Raw genomic sequence first — 11,138 nt, forward strand, 5'->3', positions numbered from 1 at the left:
GTGTCCACAATTATGTTTCTCTATTTTTCAGCCAAAAATAGTGCTTATCTATAAAATAGGTCGTGTAAAGAACCTCATGAGAAATTTCAGAGAAAGAAAATAAAATATATCAAAAGAAAAAACAACACAAAAACCAATACAAATTCTAAATTCAATTTTCTAATCTGCTTTAATACATCCAATAACTTTGATTTTAATGTTCAAAAAAGAATAACAAAATAGATTTAATAAAAAATCTAGACATATATACAAACAATACCAAACAGAAAAAAAGAAAAACATAATCAAAATTCGAAAAGAAACCGTTAGAGGTATTTTTCAATAAACAAAATTATGTGAGTTAAAAAAACGTTCCGTCTGAATCCATACATGAACATAACTGTACTCTTAGGCTCGTGTTATTAGTATCTATAATTTTATTTAGTTGGTACTAATATATATATTTAATAGGCTAGGCAAATTATGATATTATTCTTAAAAGTTTTAAATTATTCTTGATAATATTAAAGCAGTATCTTTATTAATAAATGTAAACAATCTACACAATAAACAGGAACTTTTCAGATGAAAAAACTCCCTAATAAATAAGAGGGAAAAAGAAGACACGTATTAAATGTTCTGACTAAGATTTCCATACTTGACTACATCAATGACAAAAAGTTGAGAAAAGTGAGAAAGAAATTTGATTTAAACTTTGTTTTTTATTATCAAGATAACTAGAAAAAAGTTATACCAGTTTAACCCAAATTAGGTTTACTTTAGAGTTTGAAATAGAATTAATATGTAGTTGTTTGTTACTAATAGATTTGATCTTGATTTTTTGTTGAAACATGTTCTGACATGTCCGTGGAACATTGGCAAGTACAAAAGACATAATGATCACAAGTTAATTTAAAAAAATACAAACGTACCATAATCATCGATCTTAGATAAATAATATTTATTCTTTATAGTTAAAATTTTCAACTACCTATTAACACGTGTGTGGTAGTTATAAGTATTTTGATAGTGTCCCTTAATTTTGTGTTTGGGTCTCTTTTGTGTGGCTCTCTTTCACCGGTCAACAAAAAAATGTGAACAGGAAAATAAGTTTGTTTCTAAACGCAACCCCTCTCCTCAAAACTACCCATTAGATGCAATTTTTGTTCTTCATAAAAAATTGTTTACTTTTAATATGAATGGACAAAATCCTCGTCAACAAAATGATATTAAGAATTTGTTGATGTAACCAATAATAATGGCATATGTGTATCTATGTTTTGACATGTATGTATTTACGTCAGCACATGGTATATACATGTGACAACATCCTTTCATATCAGTAAATTGAAGACACCAGAGGCGCATCAGTAACACAGGAGCCATCAGAGAAGATGACGACAACGAGGATAAAAGGAAATGACAATGATGACGAAACGACAAAGGAAGAGAGGGGAGGAGAAGTTGGAAGAAGAAAGAACGAAAATGTTGAAAGTTTCACATCGAATAAAGATAAGACAATTTCATAATATAGAAGTAAGGTGCAAATCTTATTTTACAAACTAGTTTTGTGGGAGTTTAGTTAGACTTAAAACTCACTCTTAACAGAAAGATAAAAGGAAGAAGTAATAGAAGGGAAGATAAACTAGATCGTGATAATTATCAATAAATTTTAAGTGTTACTAATAAATTTTGATCGTCGGTAATATCAAATTTTCTATAAAATATTAAGATATAGACAAAATTTAATTTCATATTAGAAACTAAAAACATTTAGATTTATTTTTAAGAGATATAAAAGAATATTAGCTTACTATTTTCTTCACTTAAACACAATCTAATTCACGATTTTTACATATTTAGGGATATCTTTTTAAAGGATCAAAATATGCAAATAATATATCTTAAAACGTACTAGCTTCTAATATTTTATTTTATTTAAAAAAAAATCATATTACAAAACTGATTTTATCTTAAAGGCAAATTAAACAATGATACCCTTTCATTTCACAAAAGAAAAAACATAAACTGAATCAGTTTACTTTGTCTCTTATATGAATTTCTCTTAATGGTGAATTTATTGATCGTTCAAAAGGCCCTCAACAACCAAAAACTGAAAGAGGAATATAAGGCAAAAAGATTTGATAAATAAATTTCAGGCTTAAGTACATTGTCATAAAAAATTTAAAAATTGTGAGCTTAGTATCTAACAATTTTATTATTATTATTATTATTATTATTTTATATTTTACATTTGGTCTTCCTAATATGTATTATTTGTACCGAAATGATAAGTCACCGTATAAAACATATCATATAAAAATATCAAAAACAAAAACAAAAATTTTAAAATATTGTAAAGATTATATACTTAACAATAAACAGTAATTGTAGTTGAATAAAAATAAAGAAACATATTTTAGAAATCAAATACAAAATCTGTAAATATTTTAATAATCACAAGTCAATAAATATATTTACTAAAGACTAAATGCAAACTTCTTAAAATTTTCAAAAAATAAAAATATAGGCTTAAATACCTTTTTGGTCCTCATTCTCGTAGTGTTTGTTGCGAATGATCTTCATTTTGACAGAATATTTAAAATGATCATCATTTTTACCAAATGTTTAAAATGGTCATCATTTTCGCAATTTGTGTTTTATTTGGTCCTTTATTGTAACGCCGTTTAAATCATTAACGAAGCATTGTACATGTGACACGATTTGTATTAGGGTGTGTTATGTGTACAGGTGTGGTAATTAGATATTTGGGGTTAAATAAGTGAGCTAGGGTTTTGGTAAGGAATGTTTCGACAGTTGGTGAGTTTTGGCAATCTTGTTTCTCCATTCCCAATTGGTGTTGTTGCAATCTTCTTCTTCCTGCAATCCCACTATATAGGTATGTTACGATCCCAATCTTTTTTCTTCACCTCTGGTGGTAATCATTGGAGGCAACCGTGTTGTATCACTTCGTGCACTGTTGGTGGTTCAACGAAAAATGGATCAACCCCGATTTGTAGCTACAGAGAGATGACAACTTTGAGGATGACAAGAACTCCAAAGAATATTGGTAGAAAATGTTGGGTACAATCTGTTTTTATTTTTGTGTTAATAATAAATTGATTTTAATTTTTGGTTTATTGATTTACAGAGTGGTGGTTCCAATAATGTGGGCTGCAACTTTTTGCAAAGGGTGGTGTTGATGAAAAGATGTCATCATCATGACACAAATGAGGCAGATTAATGATTTTAAAGTTTTGTACTATTGTTAAATGAAGAAATGAATTAGTTTGATTATGTTGATATTAGGTCCCAACATGTTCGAAATGACATCTTAATCTGAGCATTGAAGTAAGTAAGAAGTTAAATTCATAACATTAATTCATCTTCATCAAAATGCACTACATCAATGTTTGGCACAAGTGAAATTGAACGAAGTTTAAGGAAAGTCAAAATGTAGTATACTGCTTGACTCTCCACTTCATTCTGAGATCAAGAAAGATGAAGATGAAGAAATTTCCCTAATTGCAAAATTTCCCCTAAATTAATAAATTAATATTAATTAGCCACCTGTACAGTACACGTAACACACCCTAATACAAATCGTGCCACCTGTACAATGCTTCGTTAATGATTTAAACGGTGTTACAGAAAAGGACCAAATAAAACACGAATTGCGAAAATGAGGATCATTTTAAACATTCGGTAAAAATGAGAACCATTTTAAACATTCTGTCAAGATGAGGATCATCCGCAACAAACACTACGAAAATGAGAACAAAAAAGTATTTAAGCCTAAAAATATATTTAAATATAAACTTTAACTTAATTAATGAACTTCAATTTTTTTTAAATTAATTACTTTTAAAACACCGGATCTACTATGATTTTTAAAAAATAATTAATAAAGCACACTTAAATTGAAACCATATATCCTTAATAAACAGAAGTCATATTTTAAAACAAATATTTGTTTAGAAATTACATTTTTTTAATAATGATTTTTCTATTAATTAAATTTTTATTTAAAATTTACAATTTAGAGACTTAAAACTTAATTAAACTTTTATTTAAAACACATTTATTTTAGTAATTTGTGTAAATAAATTTCTAAAATTGTAAAAAATTCCACGAATACAACTTCGACTAAGAAAATAGGAAAACCATATTTTGATAATTCTTTTAAAAAATCACCTAAGCACTTATTTTATATTAAAATAATAATAATAATAATAATAAAAGTTTTAAATGTATTTGTTTTTATCATTACGTTAGTAAGGTGAGTTGTTATTTTAAAAGGTAGGTGAAATGAAAATTTATCATTGCCCAACAAAATAATGGTAAGATTACAAATATATCTATTGAATCTAAAAATCTCTTTAACCTAAAAAATAATTACCATCCTACTGAAAGAAGTGGACAGTGCCGTAACTCATACTTACGTTTATACAAAATTTAACACACAATATCCTAATTGAACACGAATACACGCAATCTCAGAAACATATTATTTATAGTAATCTAAACAAATCAAACACACTAAATACGAAAAAATCCCAGAATTTGAGCCAAAGTTCATAACTATTTATGGTAGTAGGTTTTGCTTATTTCTTTCTACCTCAACACACATTAATTAGATGAAAGGAAGCTCCACCCTCTTCTGAGTTTTCTTCCCTTCTACTCAAACGTGAATGAAAATGGAAGCAAAAGGTCCATTTATTCAAACTCTGAAAAATCACTTCCTCCTAATAAGTTACACACTCGCTTTCCATTCCTTTCACTCCACCCTCTTCCTGCATGCAACAACATCTCTATATAGTATCTCTAAAACCAAACAAACACACCACAGAACAAAGCATTGTTGAAGGCAAAAGAAAGAGAGAAAGATGAACCCAACATGGGTTTTTGTGGTGAGTGTTGCAGCCATGTTGGTTGTTGTTGCGAATGGACAATCGTCGGTGAAGCCATTGGTGAAGACGGTGAAGGGGAAGAAGGTGTGTGACAAAGGGTGGGAGTGCAAGGGTTGGTCTGCTTATTGCTGCAACGATACCATCTCTGACTACTTTCAGACCTATCAGTTTGAGAACCTCTTTGCAAAGCGCAATTCGCCGGTGGCACACGCTGTTGGATTCTGGGACTACCGTTCTTTCATCACTGCTGCAGCACAGTATCAGCCCAATGGCTTTGGCACCACCGGAGGAACCACCAGTGGCCAGAAGGAGGTTGCCGCTTTCCTCGGCCATGTCGGTAGCAAAACCTCTTGTGAGTGATCACTTTTCTTTCACATATATACCACATTTCATATAGAGTCTAAGTCTCCTATACTATAAAAAAATGAGAAAATTTAGCATAGAAGACCATAAGTTTATTGTTTTTGGATCATGTTCCGCTGCACCCAATAAGTTCACGTCGCTTAAGAGTCGAGGTTAAACGAAGTTTATATATTCTTAATTCTCTCTGCCATTCGAGATGTTTTTCAAGGTCAAAACTGTGTGATGGAGCTCAAACGCTCCAAAGTCGGAATCAGAATATTGACACCACTGTGGTAACGAATAACTCCCCTTCAACTTCTCTTGTCCTTGACTTTTTTTCCGGTACACCCATTAAATCTCATATTGCTCAGAAGTCGACCGTAAACTCCAAAGGGGAATACCTCGTATGTCATTAGTATTCTTTCTTCTCGATTAGTTCTGGCCTTGATAGACCAAACATCTTGGGATGTCCTTGATCTTATATACCATGAAGTTGTGTGGTAACCATTGTAGGAATAATGTTTCAGGTGGTTACGGGGTGGCTACTGGGGGACCCTTGGCCTGGGGTTTATGCTACAACAAAGAATTGAGTCCTGATAAATTCTACTGCGACGAGTACTACAAATTGACCTACCCATGCACTCCTGGTGCAGCATACTACGGTCGTGGTGCAATCCCACTTTACTGGTTAGTCAGAAGCATTATTTCATGCAAAGATTTTACCAAATCTGGAGCAATATATAGTCACGATCAAACAAAGTCCTTGTGTTTTTGTCCTTTGATAACAGGAACTACAACTACGGAAAAGCTGGGGAAGCCCTGAAGGTGGATCTGCTGAACCATCCAGAATACATAGAACAAAATGCAACCCTAGCGTTTCAGGCTGCGCTGTGGCAGTGGATGACCCCACCGGAGAAGCACCTACCTTCACCCCACGATGTGTTTGTTGGGAATTGGAAACCCACCAAGAACGATACTTTGTCCAAAAGGGTACCTGGGTTTGGTGCCACAATAAATTTACTCTACGGGGACCAAACCTGTGGGCAGGGACCTGATAATGAGGCCATGAACAACATCATTTCTCACTATCTTTATTACCTTGATCTCATGGGTGTTGGCAGAGAAGAGGCAGGGCCTAATGAAGTTCTCTCCTGTGCTGAACAAAAGGCTTTTAAGCCCTCTGGTTCACCATCTTCTGCCACAAATTGATTCTTCCTTGTTGCCTCAGATTTTTGTTGGCTGGTCCATTCTTGAAATCCTGCTAAAGATTCTTAATAAAGGGGGCAAGTAGACAACATATTTCAACTACGTTGGCCTTCGCATGGTGAGAGTTAAACAACGTTTGGAGTGGACACTGATCATGGTTAATTTGTGTATAGATTCTTACTTTGCATACAAATATCTTGGCTTTTGAGATGTCTCCTTTCTCTTGTATAATTTGAATATATTTTGGTATAATGTATACAATTGAATATTTGATCATCAAAGACTGTACCAATTTTGTTGATATTTGGATGTTGTGCAATCAAAATGATACCAAGCTTCACACGAATAAAAAGCTTTTTCGTAGACCCCATACAAAAAACTTATCATTTTGTCCTTTTCGAATTGTGTAATCTAAAAATTAAAAAAATAATTCAAATTGTACAATTTAGAAAATATTTATGTTGTATAATCTGAAAGTAAAAAATAGTTTTAAAAGAAAATGATGGGGTGTAGGAAGTAATTACCTCGAGACAATTGGAACACGAGGACTAGTTAAAAATGTTGCGTTCTTCAAGCCCAATATGCTTTCTTATTGGGTCCTAAAATCAGTTCTGAACGGGCCTTTCAAATTTTTTATTTCATATGTTAAACGAAAAAAACAATTGTGTTGGCAATCGAAATATAGAACGCACTACGAAGAAAAATTAATATATTTTCTTAACACCTGAACCAATATTATAAAGTAATCTATTAACTATGAACATTAATTTAAGTAATTTTTGCTTCCTTAAATTAATAGACACATATGTATGAGAAAGTTCGTCAGTAATATTTTAATTGCTAATGTAGTGATATCAAATAGTCATGTAATTGTTATCATTCAACGTTTTAGTACATCTATTTGAGAAGTTATATATATGTTTTTAATACTTATAGATTTATCTTCGATTTTTTTTATCTCTTAAAGAAAATTTAGAATGAATGAGAATCAAGTGCTGACAAATCTCTACAATTTAATGTGCTTCATAATCAGGTTCTTCACGGTGTTCGTAAAAAAAATCAATTGCTTTTAATAAAGTATGAGTCGTAATGGTTGTTGAAAAGTATTGAATAAAAACAACTAAAACTTCAGACATTAACACATATTAAAGTGTTTTTTCAATCGTCTACAAAAAGATATAAAATTATCCATGGTTCAAAAAAGCAATGAATAAAAGGAATAATCTGCATAAGAAATCCATTGTTTAAAAATATTATTTAAACCTTCGAATAAAGGAAAGAGAGGGAAAAAAAGGAGGATTTTTAAAAGAAGAAGAAGAAAAAAATATACTTACTTTGTTAGTACTTTATTATTTACTTACTCATGTGCTCTATATAAATCATTAAATTAAATATTCACATTTTAATTTCATAAAAAGGAAATAGGTTACCTTTACTTAACATAGTTTGAACTTAAGTTCTCAAAGCTATTTTGCTTTGGCTCTTTTCTAATGTAACTTTTTTGAACTTAAGTTTCAAAGCCTCCATGGATCTTTCGTGATGAAGCTTCTTTTACCAAAAGTTGAAGCTTTGGATTGTTGAAGATAGAAACTAATCCCACCAACACATCTAACAAACCTACCATTTTAACCTAAAAAGAAAGTATAGATGAAGAAATAGGAAGAAAAAATGAATGAAGGAGAAGAAAAAACTCACCTTGTGAAGAAGGGAATGAAGTAGTAAGAAGCTTTATATATAGTTAAAGTTCATTAGATGGATTAAACTTGAAGAACCTATGAGAGTGGAAGATGCTTGGCCAAGAGAGAATAAAAGTATAAATTTTCATTGTTGTTGTGTATGTGTGTGGGTGGGTGTTAACATGATTTAAAGTTTGTGTTTTTAAGTTATATATATAGCTTTTAAAGTTATTTCCTTAATTTTGAAATAGTCATAATTTAAGTTCTTTGTCTTTCTTCATTTAGTCAAACTTCAATTTTATTTCAAAACACCAAAAATAGAGAGTGGAAGAAAGTTCAAAAAGACTGAAGTGGTTTATTTTTTTGTGAAAGACAAGAAAAATGTGATTTACGAAAGAGATAACTTGCATTTTTTTTATAAATGAAAAGAAATAAGCGAAAATTATCCACATAATGTCATACATATTTTAATATTTATATTTTATAATGATAATAAATGATATTTAAGATAATAAATACAAATTAAATTAATAATAATAAATTATTTATTTATTTGTTTAATTTTATTGTTTTCAATCAATTTAAATGATCTCATTTTTTTTTTATTTCTCAATTTTCCATCTTTCAAGCCAAACAGAGATAAAGGAAATCTATCCAAGGAGATTAAGTTTTATTGAAGTAGGTTTAAGGCATTTACCAAATTTAAGAAAAAGGATTTAACCATTATGTTAACCAAGTTTAATCTCTCATTATATTATATTAGGTTACATCAAAGTAGAATAATAATTTAATGAGTTTAGTATGAGATGTATCTTTGGTCCACATTAAATTGTTCCTTATGTATTTACTATCATACCAATTAAACAATAATACTTTATTTTAGAGTTTAAAATTTTTATAGAAAGTTATTTATGTGGTTAATAATCTTATACTCATATCAGTCTTCGTGAAATGTTTGAAAGAAATAATTTGGAAGAATCTCTTACCATGTCGTAACATTTTTAGTTTTAGGTTGATCAAATTAACCGTTGAAAGTCACACAACTTTATAATTAATTATATTTTTTTGTCTAATTAATACTTTTAAAAAAACATTAATTAAGTTAATGAAATGAATAGTAAAATTTAGGTGCTATACTTTTGCAATTAAAATTTTCTTCAAAGATCTCCATGAAATCATATAGGGTCCAAGACATACTAAAAATGAATCTTATCCAATTTATCATTTCACCTATTTTAGGTATATAAATCCTAAATTGTAAAATAAATATTTTTCTCATAAAAACAAATAATTTTATAAATTATTACAGTAAGCACGTCTAGTCAAAGAATTTGTAAGAAAAAAAACAACACTCCTGTTTAAGATAAGAACACGTAGAAAAGACTTTGTGTTTTGTTTACTTTAAAATATTAAAACTAATTATATATGAAACCTCTTTTTACACATATAATTTTTTTATTATATAAATAATTTACTCATTATCATTGTTGGATGTACAATTTTATAAATTTTAAGATGAATTTACCAAACAAGCTAGATGCTCATGAACAAAAAACTTTTAATCATTTTTCATCAATTATTTTTGAGTTTTATAGGATTAGCAATTATAATAAATAAAGTGATAGGATACAAATGAAAACATATAAAATTCAGAAAATAAAGAAATAAGATAAACATTTAAAACAGACAGAAAAAGAGTCTATATTTTTTATTGGTTTTTTTGTCTTGTTTTTTGACATTAAAAATATATTGTATTAATATTTTAAATATTTTTTTAATATATTTTAAAATATTAAAAGTAATAGTAATCGATGTATTATAAAAACACAATAAACAAATAACACACATAAAATAAAATAAAAAAAAAATCCAAATTCAAAAGTATGATAGTCATCATAGTGGATAACTTAAAAAAAAAAAAACTAAAAAAGAGTTAATGTTTGGTCTGCCACTACCTCTTCAGGGGCTTTATTCTGACAACAAAATTCTCTATATTTGTAAATATAAATCTTTATCATCTCCGAAGACAAGTACCAACATAGATATTACTCTTCTTGTCTCATTTTACATGTCTATTTTAAGTGTTTCAATATATATATATATATATATATATATATATATATATATATATATATATATATATATATCATTTTTTCTTACGGTTTAAAATCACGAAAACTAAAACGATTAAAAATGAATAAACTGAGATTAAATGGCAAAATATAGAGACCAAAATAAATAATTTAATCTTTAACGGACAAAAAATATTAATAATTTTAAATAATATCCTACTACAACTAATTAGGTTCACATCCATATCTGAACTCTTTGAATAACGATAAATTTATAAAAAGATATGCATGATTGAGATGCTATGTAGATCAATCTTTTTGAAAAAATGAAGTAGCGTAGAATAAAATCAAAGCATGTATGTGGATAACGCAAAGGTTGTTTCAAAATTGGTTATTCATATGATTTCTATCTCTTATAACTACCATGATTTGATTGATCCATTAAATCTCATGAAGATGTTACTTGCAATATTCTCAAACTCTTAAGTACCAATTTTCTATCTAGAAGGACCCACAATGCATTATTCCATCGCGATCGATATTATAGTAAAATAAAAAAAGCAATAATTAATATATTATTAGGTAAGTACAACTTTTGAAAAGTCAACTCAAGAGTTTGGGTTGATAACTCAAAGCATGTAACAATGAATAAAGTATTGTTCCTTAGAATGTTAACATGAGTTAACTTCATCTTGCAAGAAAAGTTTGAATCGGATGAAAAAACAATGTGTTCACGTCTCCTTGTACAGATTTAAGGATAAGAAGGTATACCAGATTGTTGAGCAACCATGTTTGTTGTTTGTAGAATCTTCATTGAGAGCATTGGTAGTGAATAAATTTTGTGATGACGTGGTTCTCGTCGGAGTCCAAATTTTTTATTGATTTTTTTGATATTATTTTTTATTAAAAAAAAATACTATATTAATATTTTAAATATTTTTTTAATATATTTT

General features: G+C 29.0%; 1 protein-coding gene across 1 annotated transcript; it reads left to right on the top strand.

Moving 5' to 3' along the window:
• The first annotated feature begins 4,801 nt into the window (after window positions 1–4,801).
• CTL2 (chitinase-like protein) lies at window positions 4,802–6,718 on the top strand. The gene is made up of 3 exons (XM_028048642.2): window positions 4,802–5,241; window positions 5,759–5,918; window positions 6,020–6,718. Exons 1-3 carry the CDS (start codon window positions 4,866–4,868, stop codon window positions 6,438–6,440), a joined length of 957 nt encoding a protein of 318 aa, XP_027904443.1. The 5' UTR covers window positions 4,802–4,865; the 3' UTR covers window positions 6,441–6,718.
• The last annotated feature ends 4,420 nt before the right edge of the window (window positions 6,719–11,138 follow it).

The sequence above is a fragment of the Vigna unguiculata genome, chromosome 9, assembly GCF_037176805.1.
Source record: "Vigna unguiculata cultivar grain cowpea cultivar isolate G323 ecotype 2 chromosome 9, ASM3717680v1, whole genome shotgun sequence".
Taxonomy (NCBI): Eukaryota; Viridiplantae; Streptophyta; class Magnoliopsida; order Fabales; family Fabaceae; genus Vigna; species Vigna unguiculata.

Excerpts from the sequence above, each read along its gene's own strand:
- CTL2 (XM_028048642.2), top strand. The coding sequence starts at position 4,866 with ATGAACCCAACATGGGTTTTTGTGGTGAGTGTTGCAGCCATGTTGGTT. Across the intron at positions 5,242-5,758 it reads TGTCGGTAGCAAAACCTCTT|GTGGTTACGGGGTGGCTACT; the intron begins GTGAGTGATCAC and ends ATAATGTTTCAG. Across the intron at positions 5,919-6,019 it reads GGTGCAATCCCACTTTACTG|GAACTACAACTACGGAAAAG; the intron begins GTTAGTCAGAAG and ends CTTTGATAACAG.